Source organism: Phacochoerus africanus, chromosome 2 (assembly GCF_016906955.1).
Source record: "Phacochoerus africanus isolate WHEZ1 chromosome 2, ROS_Pafr_v1, whole genome shotgun sequence".
Classification (NCBI taxonomy): domain Eukaryota; kingdom Metazoa; phylum Chordata; class Mammalia; order Artiodactyla; family Suidae; genus Phacochoerus; species Phacochoerus africanus.
Window position 1 is genome coordinate 182,996,766 of NC_062545.1, and position 17,766 is coordinate 183,014,531.

At 41.3% G+C, this 17,766-nt stretch overlaps 1 protein-coding gene across 7 annotated transcripts in view; it reads right to left on the minus strand.

Moving 5' to 3' along the window:
• The window catches only part of TRIM9 (tripartite motif containing 9), a 105,237-nt gene that overhangs the window by 10,512 nt on the left and 76,959 nt on the right, over window positions 1-17,766 (minus strand). For 2 of the 7 annotated variants that reach the window (XM_047767317.1, XM_047767315.1), the window contains exons 6-8: window positions 12,848-13,005; window positions 11,519-11,662; window positions 2,405-2,432 (exon numbers count right to left, since the gene is read on the minus strand). In XM_047767317.1, the coding sequence (XP_047623273.1) occupies window positions 2,405-2,432; window positions 11,519-11,662; window positions 12,848-13,005 (330 nt within the window). Of the gene's footprint in view, window positions 1-2,404; window positions 2,433-9,586; window positions 11,366-11,453; window positions 11,663-12,847; window positions 13,006-17,766 lie in introns of those variants that run through there. The other 5 variants (XM_047767312.1, XM_047767316.1, XM_047767313.1 and 2 more) reach the window with 3 other exon arrangements.

Genomic DNA, 17,766 nt, shown 5'->3' on the forward strand with positions numbered 1-17,766 from the left:
ATCCTACCTGAAGAGCTCAGAGCAAGGGCGTTGGTGGGTTTCAATTTAATACTACCAACCCTACCTAATTCTCATTTCTGAACTTATAACATTAAAATTAAAATTAGATTTTTAGGCTTTAGGCTTATCCTTGGGAGAATTTTTTTTTCTTTCTTTTCTTTTGTACAAAAAAGCATAAACCAGATTTTCTGAGAAAGGGTATTGCTGTTTAAAGAGTTAAGGCATTGGTTTCCAATAATAATGCTTTCCAATATTCTTCTACCTAAACTTCATATGGTTTGGGTAACTTGACATGTGTGACTACTTCCTTGTTTAAAAAGGTAAATCAGAGATTTTATATATATATATATAATTATTTCAAGTGGAATCAGTCTTTTAGTTTAATGGAAAAATTTGAAAGACAATTGCACAGCACCCTGAACTGACATGAACTTCTTTTAGGGAGAGAATTTATAGTCATATTTATGTTAGTAAAATATTTTTTAACATGAATTTGCTTGGAAATGTATTTTTTACCAGGTGATAACAACTTATTCATTATACTTAAAATACTTGTTGCCCTAAAAATTAAGGGAAAGGACCTATATAGTAAAATGGATTTCAGAGTATATTGACCCCTTGAGTAATCATCTGAAAACCAGTGAAGAGCCATGTACTGAATCCAGACTCCGGGAGCATATCCAATCCCATCATACTCACCTTTTCTATTCTCAGCACCAGGAAGAAGCACTTAGAGTTGGTGATGTCACCACTCTGCAGGATGGGGCTAAGGGCAGCTATGATTATTCATGGGATTAATAACTTGACACTAAAATGGTTAGTTTTTCTGTCCTTTTATGTAGATCTGTTATTTATTGACAACCCAGTTTTCCTCGGCTCTTCTCACTCGTGAACGGTGCTCTCTATTCCGGCAAGCTTATGTAATATCCATATTATCCAATCATCCCATCTCTGTCTCTGAATGTCCCACCTATGGCCTCCCATACCCTACCAGCTGGGCTCTTTCTTCATTTTCTCTAAGAAGCTCATTAAAAGTCTCCCACCTCAGTGTCATGAGAACTGTGTAAATGAAGTACAAGAGAGAACACTTTCCACCTGACCCCAGCCAGACCCCATAGGCACATGGTGCAAATGTTGGGTCAATTGTCTAGAGGTCACCTATGCCACTTGGCATTATCTTAGGTTATAGAACTCTCAGAGGGAAGACACTTATCTCCATACCATCTGAGCAGTAATCACAACCTTTCTCTCTCTCTCTCTTTTTTTTTGTCTCTTTGAGGGCTGCACCCATAGCATATGGAGGTTCCCAGGCTAGGGGTCCAATTGGAGCTGCAGCCACCGGCCTATGCCACAGCCACAGCAACACCAGATCCGAGCCACATCTGCAACCTACACCACAGGTCATGGCGATGCTGGATCCTTAACCCACTGAGCAAGGCCAGGGATCGAACCTGCAACCCCATGGTTCCTAGCTGGGTTTGTTTCCACTGTGCCATGAAGGGAACTACAACCTTCCTCTTGAAATCCCCCTGGGTTGAGGATCTCATGGCCTCTGGACAGCTCCCTCCAGAGTGTAGTTATTGCTTCTATTGGTCTGGATACACCTCTTAGGGAGTCCTAATCCTTAGTCATAGTGTTGCTCTCTGGGTCCATGCGGAATAGATCACTAGTTCTTCAAGTATTCATGGGCCGTCCCTGGTCCCCTTTAAATCACCCCTTTTTGAGGCTAAACAGAAGCTATTTCCATCATTTCTTCTAGGGTATGGATTTCAAATCTTTACTCTCCTCATCATGCTCCTCTGGACATATTCAAAGACATGAACAAAAGTCAATAAGACGGTTTGGGAACAGTAGTGTCACACCCATGTTTAGCCAAAGCACACAACTAACACTGAGCTACCCGTGTGTGTATTCTATTATACCCATGGGGTGCAGGAAGGACATGTACCCCACTTCCTCATCTCTCCTTCAAAGCACAATACTGAGATCTGGAGAAGGCTTCTCAGCTGTTAATATTCCATTAGCTACAACAAAGAGGAATTAAGTTAATTTTTTTTTCTTTTCAGAATACATGATACAAAGCTATATTTCAGGTCATAGCTAATATCCAGGATGATTATTATTGAGTTTTAATGGATAGTTCACTAGAGAAAGACAAATAGCTCCTTAAAGGATTTTAAATTTCTTTTCATGTTTTGTCATATGCACTGATCCTGTCTGCTGAAGAGCTTTGCTGAGTTTAACAGCTTAGCAGGAAAGGGCAGTGGAAAACAGAATGCCAACTGAATACTGGTATGGCAATGCCAGGGATATCAGTAACTCTGGGATGGGGACTATGTTTATAATGGGAATGTGTCAAGACACACTTTCCCTCAACCCTGTCATTGACCAATCATTCTCTTGCCTTTGTCTGGACTGCTTTCCCTCCCACCCTGGAATTGGCTGTGTTCTAGAGTTTGGGCCTCTGCCTGAAAGAAGCAGTCGAGAGCTATCTAAGCAAAGATTGGCTGGGGACCACACTTATTATTTACTGACTTTTGGGTTTGAGGCAAAAAAAGAAAATTAAAATTAACTGGTGTACTCCTTTTTAGTTTACCATATATTCATTTTATTTGTTCATCAGCAGACACTGAATTAGAATTGAGCAATGAAGTTGGGAGGAGAGCTGATGTAAGAAAAAGAACATTTTAGAGAAAATCTGCATCTCATACTATTGATTGATTTTTACACTTCTGAGGATAGAATTCTTGACTGATTCCAACATGTACAGTGCACTAAAGATTTCTACAGATGTTGTAGAATATTCTGGAAATGTAAAGTACATTTCTTTTTAAAGTATAATCTTTGAGGGTTTTTTTTTTTTTCCCCGAAGAGGAAAAGCAAACTGACAGGGGTTCCTTATGACAATGTATGCTAACCAAGCTTCCTTTGGGCTCTGGTAGGATTCTTGATTATCTTCCTATCTGGTAGTGAAGAGCTTTGTAACTTAAGCAGCCTGTGGACACTGGTGCAAAATGATGTTTGTATTTCAGAGCACAGTAAGGCAAGATATGTCACTAAGAGCTGCTTAAGCAACATTAAAGATGAGTGCGGTTCAATTATAAACCAGCTGTAAAAGAATTTGCTTTTGTTGGGAAGACTATAAAAGAGACAAAGAAATGAATGACGGAGGCTGAATTTCCTTACATGATCTAATAAGCATCCAAAGTCACAATTATGTTCCAGTGGTACATAATTTACAACAAAAGGTGGTATTTTAATCTTCCTTCAGTGTGGCATTAATTGCAGTTGAGAAGTGAGAAACATCTGTTTTGAAAAGCTCCTTTTGAAGGAAGAAATGAAACAGCCTCTTTCCACCCTTGGGACACTTGCACGCTCTCTCACCAAGTCCTTCACTCCAATTTAGAACATCAAGGCATTATTTATAAGGAACTATCATCAGAAGAACCAAACATTCCTATATTTCAAATAGATACAAAAGATCCCAAAGGGCTAAACTGCTCCCTAGAGCGTCAACTGCAAAGTACATTCTCCAGAAGCAAAAATAGGGTCTAGGTACAATTCAGTCCTACAGAAATTCAGGAAATTCCCTGGGATATCATGCATGTTGTCAAAATGAAAAGGAATAAACTATCTCTTTTCTGGGCTCCAAAACCTATCATTATGCCTCTCACCTTGGATTTTGTAAAATCTACATGAATTTGTTCAGGTATGATTTATCTACCTTGAGGAATTTGTCCTGGAAACATATTCTTCTAACAAAATACTTTTTTGCGGGGGGTGGGGGGTGGGGAGGGGCTCTGATGCTCTGAGTCAGGAAAAGTAAAGTAGAGAAAGGGGAAAATACCTCCAGAGGACAATATACTTTTCCTTATATGATCCTTTATCAACTATTTTCTATTAGTGCTGAATTTTCAGTATCACAGGCAAACTTTAAGACCCACTAAAACCCCTGGAGGAAGCAGGAAGCAGCTATACCTGTTCATAGCATTTTATGAAATAGTTAACAGCTTTCAGCAGCAATTTTTGAAGAGCGAAGCCACAGGAGAAAACCAGTGCGTATTAGTTGTAAAGAACTCAGAGCTCATCTGCTTTAAGTCTTAGAGACAAACCGCTCCCCACCCCAAAACAAAAACAAAACCCTGAAGGCCAGAGAAATTAAGGGGCACATCTAAGTCACACTGCCAGCTGTGACGGGACAAGACAGGGGCCCAGGCAGGATCAATTACTAGTGATTAGAATTTGGGAGGCTGACAAGCCCATTGCTGCTCTTTTGTACCTTGGTATATAAAATGTAAGGTTTATGCTGCAGGCCACAGGGCACATTCCAGTGGTCTCAGGGGTGACCAAGGTTTGTGTAGATGACCTAATATCATTCTCCAAGCCTTGCATATATTTCTGATGACTCTTTCATGTCTGTGATGAGTAGCTCTGTGGGCTGTGGTGGTTAGGGATTGAAAGGGGATGTGTTACTCTCCCCTTTGGGACTCTGGCCACACAGGTGGGTGGGCTGAGATCAGATGAGGTTCCTTTTCCCCCACAAGGTTACATTTTCTCTGGGTGAGAGTTGGGGGGGGAGGATGGACACATGTCTCTGTAAGTTAAGGTTTAAGAGTACAACACATATCCTGATATAAGATCACTATAAAATATCTGCAAGGAGATTTTGAACAGATGCATCTGGGGTCATTCTGGGCCTATATTCTGCCTGCACCACTGAATATTCATTCTCTGGGTTCCTTCCTGTGATGTGTGGGAGGAGCTATCACACTGGAAAGGGCACTATGATGCTAAGAGTCTAATGGGGGAAGAAGCATTTTAATCTTTACGAATAACGCCTTCTACATCCCTTTTTAGAAAGCAGTTTCTAAGATGTAATTTCAAGAATACCAACCCTTTTGTTGTCATCAGATAAAACAATCCTAGAAAGCGTTGGGGAGACAGCTCCTGTGGAGTTCAAATAAGAGGATGCCGGAGAGCACACTTTCTCAGTGCTCTGAGCACCTGTGTGTGGGGAGTGCTGGAACTTACAGCCTTATCTGCAGCCCAACTCTCTCACCATCACTGACTATTCTCCCTGCTTTTCCTCAGAGTTGAGATCTGGAGGGGTGAGAGCTTTTGTGAATAAATAGCTCTGTGGTTTCAACCTGAGCAGGGCTCCCAGTGCCAGACCTCACTTGGTGGGGTCTTTTTCAAGGACCATGAAAATGTGGCTCTGACATTCCCTTTTCTTCCCAGGCAGTGACCCTCACTGCCAGCCAAGAGCACCTACTGGTACCAACTGGAGAAAGGTGGGGGGCTCTCCCTGGGGGGAAGGGCTCACCCTGGGTGAGGGGTGGGGAGCAGCTAGAGGAAATGCAGAGAAAAGGACAGGCCCCAAGGAGGTGCTTGGATATTATACTGGAAATGACAGCCTTTCCCAAATTGTCTTCTTAAAACAGGAGTATTATTCTTTTGAAAACATAGTAAAACAAAACAAAACTCTAACATGACTCTTTGAAAGAGTTAAAGTCCTATTTCTGCCTGGGGTTTCTTGATGAACACATGAGGCAGCTACACAGCACTGCTTCCACAAGTTATTTTCTGATATCCAGCAAACAGACTTAGGATAGTTTTCCCTCTTTTCTTCCTCCTGGTTGAGGCAAATAGCACTGTTTTAATACCAGCATCAAAGTGTACTGCTGGGCATTGGAGCTGAAAGGCCCAGGCCTGACATGTCATTCATTTAACCTCTCTGAGGCTCTGTTTTTCCATGTGTAGAGTGAGATAACGATGATGATGACGGTGATACTTTCTTCATAGAGTATAGTAATCAGAGTAATGGTCCACCAAAAAACATGCATGTCGCAATTCTCAGCATCTGTGACTATGTCACCTTAGATGCCAAAGGAACTTTGCAGATATGATTAGGTTAGGGACTTTGAGATGGGAGATTATCCTGGACTAGCAGGTGGCCTACAGTAATCAATCACAAGAATGTTTATAAAGGGAAACAGGAGAGTCAGAGTCAGGAAGAGATTGGAAGATGCTATACTACTGGCTTTGACAATGCAGGAAGGGGCCATGAACCAAGGAATGCAGATGATTTCTAGAAGATGGAAAGGAAACAGAACAGATTCTCCCCTGGAGCCACCTCCAAGGAACACAGTCCTGCTGACACCTCACTTTTAGCCCAGTGAAACCCATTTAGGATTCTGACCTCTAGAACTATAAGGTCGTACATTTGTGCATTTTAAGTGGCTAAGCCTGTAGTAATTTGATAAAGCAGCAACAGGAAACTGATACATAGCATAAATCTGGAATGTTGCAGCAACACAACAGAAGAGAGGCTTAGACACTAGCAATAGGTACAGAGGTCTTAGGGTGAACAGAAAAGAATCTTTATTTTTCCCTTAAGAACTTTAGTAAGTGGATAGCTTTTCTTTAGTTCCTCTAACTGGATTTCAGCATCCTAAAACTATTCACTGGCTTTCATGTTGCTGTCATTTTTCATGGAATCTTTTAATGGACAATGAAGGAAGTTCTTAGAAGCTCTACACAAAATGAAGTAGGGTTTATTATCATAGCATTTTTTTGGGGGGGAAATACTTATTTCATATTTTGATTCCATAAAGCCTTCTGAGACGCACTTAATACCCTGATACCAAGAGTTCCAGAATACAGATGACTTTTAAATGTATGAGGTGGAAATATTTCTAAAATGTGTGCCAATCAGAGGTCACTGTTGCCTACTTCTTGATTGTAAGATAACCATCTACATTATAGGATGGATATCTTAGCTCTGGAGAGGTGAGGAGGTATTATAGTTTTTAAGGTACTCTGTGCCAGGCGCTATGAAGTTCAGGAAAGAGGAAGATAATAAAGCCCATAAGCTCTAGGGCAGGGCCATGCTGTAGGCATCTCTGTGATCACAAAATCCATGTGCTCAATTAATGTTTTTGAATGACTGAGGCTTCCTTTTCAAGTCAGCTCAAGATATATTTTGAAGTTTTTGCCTTGCATACAGTTATTTCTTCTGTTTGGATTTCTCTCGCTTTTCTCTGAGCAGTCTTTCCTTTAGATCACCTTTCATTTTTTCTGCAGTGTGTTGTAAGTTATTTCATGTAACTATTAGGTAGAGGACAATCAGAATATTATTCTATGAAAATATAAATTAAGAAATCCGCTGTTAAAAACACTTTTACTTTTAGAAGAGGTTGCCTGCTAGTTAAAATTAAACTCTAAATAACAGAATTAGGGTGATAATAAAAAAGAAAACGGAATGGCTCATACATTTCTGGTGTAAAATCTCTATTTGGAAAGTAATTTGCCAACATAGATTAAGGGCCTTAAAAATGTGCATACTCTTTAGTCTAGTAATTCTATGTCTAAGAATATGTCCAAGGAAAGTAATCATTTCACACAAAGATTCCTATTAAAGGGTACTTTTTGCACAGAAGGTGCAAACTTCTGTGTTCTAATTCCCCTGAAAGATTGGTGAGCTGCAGCTCCACCCCTGCTGAGAAGACTCAGAGAGCTGAGGGAAGTCAGAGAAAGACCTTTTTTTTCAGTCAGATAATAGTCTGAATTATTTGAGTGCCATGAATATTATCTTTGGTTTATCTTATTTTCTCTCCAGATTTGAAAAGAAGAAAATGTGCAATCTGTTTAGATAGGTAGAAGGAACACTGGGAAAAATAAACATAAAAATTTCCTGTCCTATTCTTACTCATGTGTAAATACTTTTTTTCCTCAGGAGAATAGTCTCCCAGACACAATGAGCCCCAGAACACTATGTCTTAAGAAGCCTTTGTTACATAATGAATTTATTTATTTATTTTTTTACAAATACTCTTTTACAGATGGTTTCAGAGACTGTGACAAAGCTATCACGACAACTAAATTACTTTAAAGATATATACAATCAGGTTGTGGGCCTTATTTTAAAATTTCATTAAAATTCTTTTCTCTCTCTCTCTCTTTTTTTTTTTTTTTTTGTCTTTTTAGGGCCGTACCTGCGACATATGAAGATTTCCAGGCTAGGAGTCGAATTGGAGCTGTAACCACTGGGTTACACCACAGCCTAGCAACTCAGGATCTGAGCTGCGTCTGCAACCTACACCTCAGTTCACAGCAACCCCAGATCCTTAACCCACTGAATGAGGCCAGGGATCGAACCTGCTTCTTCATGGATGCAAATCAAATTCATTTCTGCTGAGCCATGACGGGAACTCCTCTCCCCAAATTCTTACAGTTTTTGCTTCCTCTTAAGCCAGGGTAACTTGGTTTAGATCTGCAATTGGCTTTATTCACATGGCTGTCTTAGGTATATCCCCAGGAACTTTGCTTTCAGGGAACTAACCAAACCTAAACTCATATAATAATGTGTTTCCCTTTTCTTTCTTTCTTTCTTTCTTTCTTTCTTTCTTTCTTTCTTTCTTTCTTTCTTTCTTTCTTTCTTTCTTTCTTTCTTTCTTTCTTTCTCTCCTTCCTTTTCTTTTCTTTCTTTCTTTCTTTCTTTCTTTCCTTCCTTCCTTCTTTTTGCTTTTTAGGGCCACACCTGCAGCATATGGAGGTTCCCAGGCTAGGGGTCTAATTGGATCTGCTGCTGCCAGTCTACACCACAGCCACAGCAACACCAGATCTGAGCCTTTTCTGTGACCTACACTACAGCTCACTAGCAACGCCAGATCCTTAACCCACTGAGCAAGGCCAGGGATTGAACCCGCAACCTCATGGTTCCTAGTTGGATTTGTTTCCCCTGCACCACGATGGGAACTTCTCCTTTTTTCTTTTGATAACACATTCCTCATGGTCCCCTTTCCCTCTCTCACAGTGTTTATTATAATTTGTAAACATGTAATATTTGTGTATCTGTTCCTTTAAGGCCTCTCTGCCTAGACTGTAAGCGCCCTGACAACTGGGTCAGCTCTACTCAACACTCTATCCAAGTATAGCAGATGGCGGGCACTTATCAAATATTGCCCAATAAATAGATAAACGAATCTGCTCTTCATAGAACAGTCAGAATTCACAACAATGTGGACATTTGATCTCCCCTTCATAATGTTACTTTTAGTCAGCAGAAGGTTTGGTGATAGTTCAAAGAGAATACCTGATGTGATTAAAACCTTGGACTAAATGCATATAAATACAAGTTACACTGGCTATCATATACGGAATTGTACCCTTCTGTGATACAAACTTTTTAATTTGAACCTTGGAAAGGGGTTAACCCTTGCTAAGAACACAAAAGATTTTGTTAAACTAAAAAGTCAAACCGACCATCCCATCACCTGCAATATCATCAAAGGAAAACATTTACAGAGCAAATCCTTCCAGGAATGGTGGGAAATAAGATTAATAAAATGGAAGTTCAGTTAACATATCAAAACTCTGTTAATGGCGTTTTTCTCACTGATTTCTAAAAAACAAAAAAAAAGAGGTATAATTCTTTAGTTCTATAAGCTTTCTCAATTATTACAAATTGATCAAATCTTTTTTAAAATAGGCTATTCATTATACTTTTTTCCTGCTTTCTAAAATCTTGTCTCACTGTTGGAATGAATTAGAATGAGGGAGAAACAAATAGAACAAACCAAAGTTATGGAGAAAGTATGTGTGTGAACTTTATTTTCATCATGAGAAAATCACTTCTGTGCAGTAACAGAGAATACTAGTATCTACACGATGATAGAGTTTTCTTTGTATTTAGATACATACCTTATATTTGTACACAATATATAAAATTCATGGAAGAAATTAATTTCTACAGTACAGTTTCTTTGTTGGAAGAGAACTTGTTCCGTTAGTTTCTTTTAGAAAATGACCCCCAGTTCTGTGACTGTGGTACCAAGGATCGCAGTTCCAATCCTGTAATTTATTAGACACCATAATCTTATGAACATTAATCGAAACTTAGAAACTACATCCTCCTGCAGGATGAAAAGAGAGACGTAAGTGCTCAGGCTGCTATGCTAATAACTGATTTTAGCAGAATAGTGTGATTTCCGTGATGCATTACGAACAGAAATAGTTTTCCCGTAGGTCTGGTGACACAGATTAACAGCATCTCTGCAAAGTGTCTCCCTGCTCTGATGGCATGCACTTCACTCTTCAATCAAACCGCCTTGTACGCACATGGGAAACAGGGCCATTCCCATCGAGGGTCACGTAGGAAGACTCCTGGAGGGCTTTAGCATCTAGCCTGGTGCTTTGGGAAAAGAGGTAACTGCTTTCAAGTTGATAGGTCTCTTCCCAGAGAGAGGCTGCTAAATGACTGATGCAGGGGAGGTTCAGCTACCACATCCCTATAACCCAAGGGGGGAATAGGTCATGTAGGCATTTTCCCACTACCAAATCCTTCTCTTTGAAGGGCGTCACTCACAGACTTACAAGTTCTCCCCAAGTGTGGTTTTTCACAGCTAGGGGCCTTTCAACCTTGCTGTGGGATTTGAAGTTGTGCTTGTTTTTAACCATGTGAACCATTTTAGGGGTGACTGGCACGTGCTGAGGTTTGTGGGAAGTGGGAAAAAAATACCACCACAGTTCTTTTAGCTAACATTTTGAGTTTGAACAAAACCAACATAATTAGTTCTGCAGAGGGAGGTTACGGAGAATACTGGTGGAGTGGGGGTGGCTGCTATGATTAAAATGACACCCAGAAGGTCTGAAAATGCTTTGGCACCGACCACAAATACCTCTTCATGGGTTTAATTTCATGTGTTGCAATTGTTCTTAGAGTGAAAATGTTAAGAGCCTCAGAGGTTTTAATACCTGGCCATTAAGTCCAAGCCCCTCTTCTTGCCTCTGATGACCAAAATATTTACAGTATAGCCAAGAAGCGAGCATGGTCTCAAGATGGACCTTGTGCGCAGGGCCCAGACAGCCTAACCAAGCCTGGAGGGACGGGCCAAGGTGAAAATGGCCAGGGAATGCCGACATGCTGGTCTCTTCCTGTCTGGGGCCCACAGGGAGCCTCTGTCCCGGCGTGTGCAATGGAACTGGCTGGTTAAAAGCCAGGAGTGGCCCACAGACCCTCTCAGAACAGCTCCTGCACCCCACACCTCTCAGAAACATGTTCAGTCAGATAAATCCACAGCTGGAAAGGACCTCGGCCCCACCCTCAGACACAAGCAAGCACTACAAAGCCATTTTAGAATTGTCTGGGCAAAACTGGCCAGTGATGTGTATCGTGGAGAATGGGAGCCTGCCCTAGAGCCTAGATACATTCGTCTCACACATGGCGGCACATTCAGGCCTTCACTTTTCAGCTTCTTCTGCTGCAGCTTATTTAGAGCGTTATCAAAGGAAGCCGCCGGCCCAAGCCATGGGAACTGCCGCTGTGGACTCTTTGGTTTGATCCCATCCACACACCATGGGCTCTCTAAAGGCAGGAGAGAAATCGTGGCTCTGTGCCAGAATGCAGAGCAAGTCATGGAAACACTTTCGAATGTGGGCAGTGGTGGGGTTACCTCCGGGCTTGCCAGCCATTCTAGATGCCTCGCAGTTCTCGCTCTGAGGGATACTGCTGAAGGGCCTTACCCTCGGACGTCTGGAGGACCAGGGTCTTGCTGTACTGGCTGACTCCTGTTTTGTTGAAGGCCTTGATGCGAGCATTGTATGTGCTGTTGAAGTGAAGACCATCCACGGTGCACATGGTCTCCTTCCCAACATACACTTCCTGAGGGGCAGAAAAGAACAGGCCACCTTTAAGTCCACACCCGTCTGGGGTTGTTCAGGAGGCAGTGTTGCAGGGTGGATAGGAGCAAGTGCTTTGGTGTCCACCTGATCCGGCTCTTCCCGGGAGATGCTGGGCACCAAACTGACCTCTTTCAGCCTCAGTTTCCTTCTCCGTAAAATGCAGACAAAAATGCTTACCTTAGGAAGTGGGTGTGAGGATTATATAAGGTCCTGTGTGCAAACTGACTAGCATAGTGCCTTGTATTTAGCATGGGTCTGCACGCTAAATACAGTAGGCATAGCTTACTTAACGCTAGTTATTAGCAGATGCGGCTTAAGAGATTAAAACTGGGTGCTTATAGTTAGTATTATGCTTACTATTCTTAAGTCCGAATTTATTCAGTATATTATACCCACTGAGATCTTTATTCATCAGTATGATTTGTAAAAATCAGGTTTGAAAACATGGGGGTGGTCTCCACTGATAATTGCAGGAACTGTCACAAAGATGACATTCAAAGCAATAGGAGTTTGAAAGTTTAGGAAGGGAACTCATGAGGCTTCAGATTTTCATCACAGTACAGAGGGAAGATGAAGGAAACAGGGAAGGGAGGAAGAATGACATTTCAAAAGCTTAAAATAAATCCTAGCATAATGCATCTTTAGTATAGGTTAGGCATTTGCCTCCTTCTTTAGCTGTACACGTTGCAACATTATGCTGATGTAATGAGTAAAAATAATTTGCATCCCAAGCACAGACTTAAAATGACAACTCTGCAGTGGGATACTAAGAAGCCTGGGGTCTGGGATTGCAGCAAGCCAAGAATTTTATATGAGTTACCTAAGAGGGTCTTAACAGCAAGAGTTACTATCATCCCCTTTATACAAATGAGGACCTGACAGCTCAGAGGAGAGAAATGGGCACAGTTCCCGGGCTCAGTGGTGGAGGTGGGATTTGAAAGCAGGCAGTCTGACTTCAGAGCCTGCAGCACCTTCTATATTTCCTCTGCAGAAGGGTGGGGCAGTTTCCGATTCAGGGGCTCCTCTGTCCCTCTTTGATGGGAGAGGGAGAAAGCAGGCCTCCCATGAAGGACAGGCAGACCCTGCCTGGATGGGTATGAGACTCCACGGTGGGTGCTCTGAGGGTCACTGGTTTTGGTAAGCACCTAGCAGGTGCTCCACTCACCCGGAACTGACCACCATTGCCATCATCCAGCTCCAGAATGTATCCCTCCGCGGGCACCGTAGACAGAGGCGGCTGTTTCCAAGACAGGGTGGCGCTGTTGTTGTGGGTGCAACACTCCTCCAGCTGTAGGATGGGGGTCGCTGGGACTGGAGAGGAAGCTAAACAGAAATTAGTGTAACCGTGGCTTCTGTCGAGTCGCCAACATTTCAGTATCTAGGAATGATAAACACTCCCTTATAAACAAGTGTCTACACTAAGTAGCTAGCCGAGGAGCACGGGGGTGGGGAAGGGGGAAGGGGAAGGGGGATGGTGGGAAAGAGCAGGGGGGAGGTGGGGTGGGGTAGGGGGGGGGAGCTGAACGGAATCCGGCCCAGAGTCTCCAGGAATGGGACTGGTTCCTGCCTTTTTCAAGCTCCTGGTGGCGCTTCCTACCTTAGTTGGAGAGGAGACAACTGCTCTGTTCTCACACCCTTGAGCACTTGAAGGCGTAGCCCTTAAAGGGAAATGTTTAACGTGGAGTATGGGTTTCCCAACCCGCCCTCTAAAGCCTATTTCACTCATAACATGGCTGATAAATTTATCATAGTTTATTCTGAGTCTTAAACCTCATTTAATAAAATGGGGGCTGCCTATGCCGAAATAGCTGTGAAACCACTATGTTTCTAAGGTTCTATGTTTTTTTAATTAGTGATTCTACTCAAGGTTTTGAGTACATAAGAAGCTATAACTGGATTTTTGAAAATTTGTTACCAAGTGACACAAACAGTGATTTTTCAGTTTTGAAACTTTTGAGAAATTTGACATCATTCTCCCAAGGTAGCTATGCTTTGAAAATGGCACTAGTTCAAGTTTATTCTTTCTGTAGGGGTACAGCAGTCTGCAGCACATGTATTTTCTCTTTGGTAAGGTGTGGGAACAGATGGGGTCTGGCAGGGAGGGTCAGAGTATCCTCGTGACCTTGTGAGAATCTGTCACAGCGTTACTAATCACAACACTCCCATTTTCTGGTGAGTCTTGAGTCTTGTATTACTTAAAACTGTGGATTATTTGAAGCTTGAGACATACAGACATCGAAATGTTAGGGAATGAATAATCCTAGTTCCTAACATATGAACTCAATTTATGTACCTGGGAGCAGTGTTTTTACTAACTGCTTAATATTTTTTTTTTTCAGCACCAAAACATGAATTTATTTTTATAGCACTTTAACAATGGGAGAGGACAGTTTAGACCACATCCAGGGACCTAGAGATGAACAAATGTTAACTGCTGAACACCTGGTATGCTGTACCAAAGTTGGACTTTGAGTGTCATGCACTGAATTAAATCTGCTCCTTGTCAGTCACCCCAACTAAGAAGATGGTTAATATAACAGCAGTTTAGGAAACAGGTTCTATAACCTAGAAAACAAAAGCAGGGACTATCACATGAGAGATATGAAGGTGAAGCAGGTCCATTATCTTACACTTAAGAAGGCTGATACAGTGTGGGAAAACCACACCTGAGTTATCAGATCAAATGTAATTAAATCAAAATCACAACCAGTTAAGTGGAGGTCATCAGTTTAGGAAGGGAAATCATATTTCAAGTTTCAATGTCACAGAGTCAGAGGACAATGTCTCTGAAGCCCAGAGGTCCTAAGACATCTGGATTTGGAGGAAAGGAAATCAATGCATTGCCTTGTTCAATAAGTAGGCTACAGGACTGGATGGAAAGAAGAGACAGAAAACAGAACTCTCTTGAATGAGGGAGTAACAGGTATCACCTAGGAGCTGTAATTGGGAGTTAACTTAAGGTCATTGTTCCAGTTAGGAACTTTTGTCATTTAAAGTTTTTACCATATAAGAATACATCTTAACATATTAACTGTGGACTAAAATCTGACAAGTTTAAGCCATTCCTCAAAGGGGTTCTAGAGACAGGGAATGATTCTCTCTGGGGGTATTTGATCTTAACTGTCCTTGGTGGCTACAGCCTTCAAGAAAACAATTCCTTTGACTCTGTTTCATTATCTCCTCTATCAGTCTTCATTTTCCTTTTGCTCATGTTTCAGTCAAGTCTACATTTCATCAATTTTAATATCAAAGAAAAAGATCACAAGATGGTTTCAACTTGAATTATACAAATGCTTACGATGTCTCTGATAAACTCAAATTTCCCATATAGACATAGGTATAATTAAAAGTTTAATTGAAATACATGGTGTCATGTGTAATTAAAACATGTGAACTTCATTATAAGTCCTCAGTGGATAGTCTTTAAAGCTTAAGAAGTTATAAAGTAGCCTGAACCAGTCACTAGTCTTTATATCTTGAAACTGTTCCAAATTTAAGCTTAAGCAAACAAACAAAAAAGCAAAGTAACAGAGTAAGGGGTGGGGGGAGAGATTGAGAGAGAGGTATTGAGAGAGAAAAGGAAGGAACAAGGAACCTAGAAACATTTGCATGAGTCTAAATCTATTTCTCAATGTGTCGAGAATTATTTTTACTTTTTCCTTATTTACTCCCAAAGTGATGTTGCATATAAAAGGAAAAATGTGACAAAATTACACCCTCATTAGCAAAGGCTGAGGCTGGCATTTCAGAAAAACAGATTTTCTCCTGAGTGTTACATCATTACCTTTTTAAAAAAACTTTATTAGAAATAAAATAAATGGTCTACAAGAATTCAAAGTATTTTCAAGTTGATTTGTCTCTTGTGTTTTGGAAATGGATAGTGTTACAGTTCTTGGGCTGAATTCTGAGAGAGAATTTTTTTATCTTATTAAAACTCCTGGCATGGGCTACAATAGCTATCTTAATCTTAACACCTACATGATCATTCCTGGACATCTTTATTTTTCCTAAAGATCTAGTTTCCCTTGACCTGACCAGAATTTTAGTACTCAGCATCCTTTTAGCCTGTAAAATCAAACTTCAGGCTAAAAATGCTCCTCTTATTTTTTTTTTTGTTTGTTTGTTTTTTTGTCTTTTTGCTATTTCTTTGGGCCGCTCCCGCGGCATATGGAGGTTCCCAGGCTAGGGGTCCAATCGGAGCTGTAGCCGCTGGCCTACACCAGAGCCACAGCAGTGCGGGATCCGAGCCGCGTCTGCAACCTACACCACAGCTCACAGCAACGCCGGATCCTTAACCCACTGAGCAAGGGCAGGGACCGAACCCGCAACCTCATGGTTCCTAGTCGGATTCGTTAACCACTGCGCCACGATGGGAACTCCTAAAAATGCTCCTCTTAGATACAGGAGAGTAGCTGTATTTTATTGACTTCCTTAGTGTCTGGTGGAGCGTCCTCTCAAAGTTAATTCTGCCACAGTAGCTTGTTACACCAGTTTTCAAATGTCTTACCTCTTTAAGGTCATTCTAGTTCAAATAATCTCTCATGGTTTTCATCTTTGTTTACTTTTTTCTCTGATCCTTCAGATTGTGAACACTCCCAACCATCCAGACTTCCTCCGAGAGAGTTCCCAGGGGTGTGGTGAGAACGTGTGAGAAAAGGGAGCTGGCCTCCCATCGTGTTGTGCAAACACTGCTGAGGGCCAGACTGTGGGGAGAGCCTTCCATTTGTTCCCTCACTTACTTTTCAACACAACCCCGAAAAGATATTATCTCTATTTGTAGAAAAGGAAACTGAAACACAGAAAGGGTTCACAGCTAGTCAGTGGCAGACCCGGGTTGTGATGCCCAGCAGGCTGGCTCCAGGAGCTGGACTACCTCTCCAATCTGGGGTTCAGTAATAGTGAATGAGAGGGAAGGTGCAGGCCTCATTCCAAGAGGAATGTTTCTTTTTGGTTCCTACGATGTGAACCATAAAGCCTCTCGAGAATCATTGATATAGATTAATATATTTCACCTTAAATATTTCACCTTAAGAGCTACAGTGCTGGGGAATGCAATTTTACCTGTCATCTTCTCTGAAGGCCCCTTTGTGGACTGTCATTCCTTTTTATGGTGGTTGAACAATGCAAATGGCAACTGAGGAAAGTTTAGACTTTAGAGAAATGACAGGCTGTTTCTGGAAAGTTATCACTAGTACTTTGCTAAGGATAAACTTGAACCCAGGCTTTGAGAACATGAACACCAGGCCCCCAGATCATGAACAGATTCCCTGCAAGTCCACATGTGGGATCATCTCCATCACTGCCAAACCTCTGGCAAAACTTTCTCCATGATTTATAGGAGAGTCTGTTCAGATCACACTGTCCTTGCCCATGACCTTGGTGCATACTCAGGGCTTTTAACATTCAACATGAGCTAGTGAAGATAAATGTGTCCCTATATGAGTAGAGGCATTCAAGGGATTAACAGCCATGGGTCTATGTGCTAAAAAGTCTTAATGGACTGTTAGGTCACTGTTTCATGCTGGGTCAGAATGAGCACACTGGCATTTCATTTCAGCATTGACTCATGAACTTTGGGATACCTTGTATACTTAGACAATTCTGGGCTAATATTTTTCTGAGAGAGGGTAGATATCTGAAATCTATTCTGAGCCAAACAGGAGAGCCCTTGATGGACTGGAAAAAAATATTAAAATTTCCTTCTCATGACCTGGTAAGATTTGAAAATAGCAATTTAGAATGGAGAAAAAATGTTTTTTATTACTTAGTAATAAAAAAAGAAAACAAAGTTTAATCCATTGTTTTCTACAAAAGGAAAGGCCTGATAAATCAAGCACCAGTCTTACTAGTTTGGAAAGAGGATAAGATGATTTTCTAATCAAAATGCACCTGGAAAACATGTTATTACAATTTAGGGCTGTTGATCAAAGAGGTTTCCAGCATTCTCCATTCAGATCTCAATTGCTTGAGAGTGATGTGGAATCAGAAAGGGCAGATCAGTTAAATCCTTAGAAAATAAGATAATAATTTTAGGCAATGCATTTTAGCTGAGTAGTAGCTGGCCTAAGTGGGAATATTTAAAAA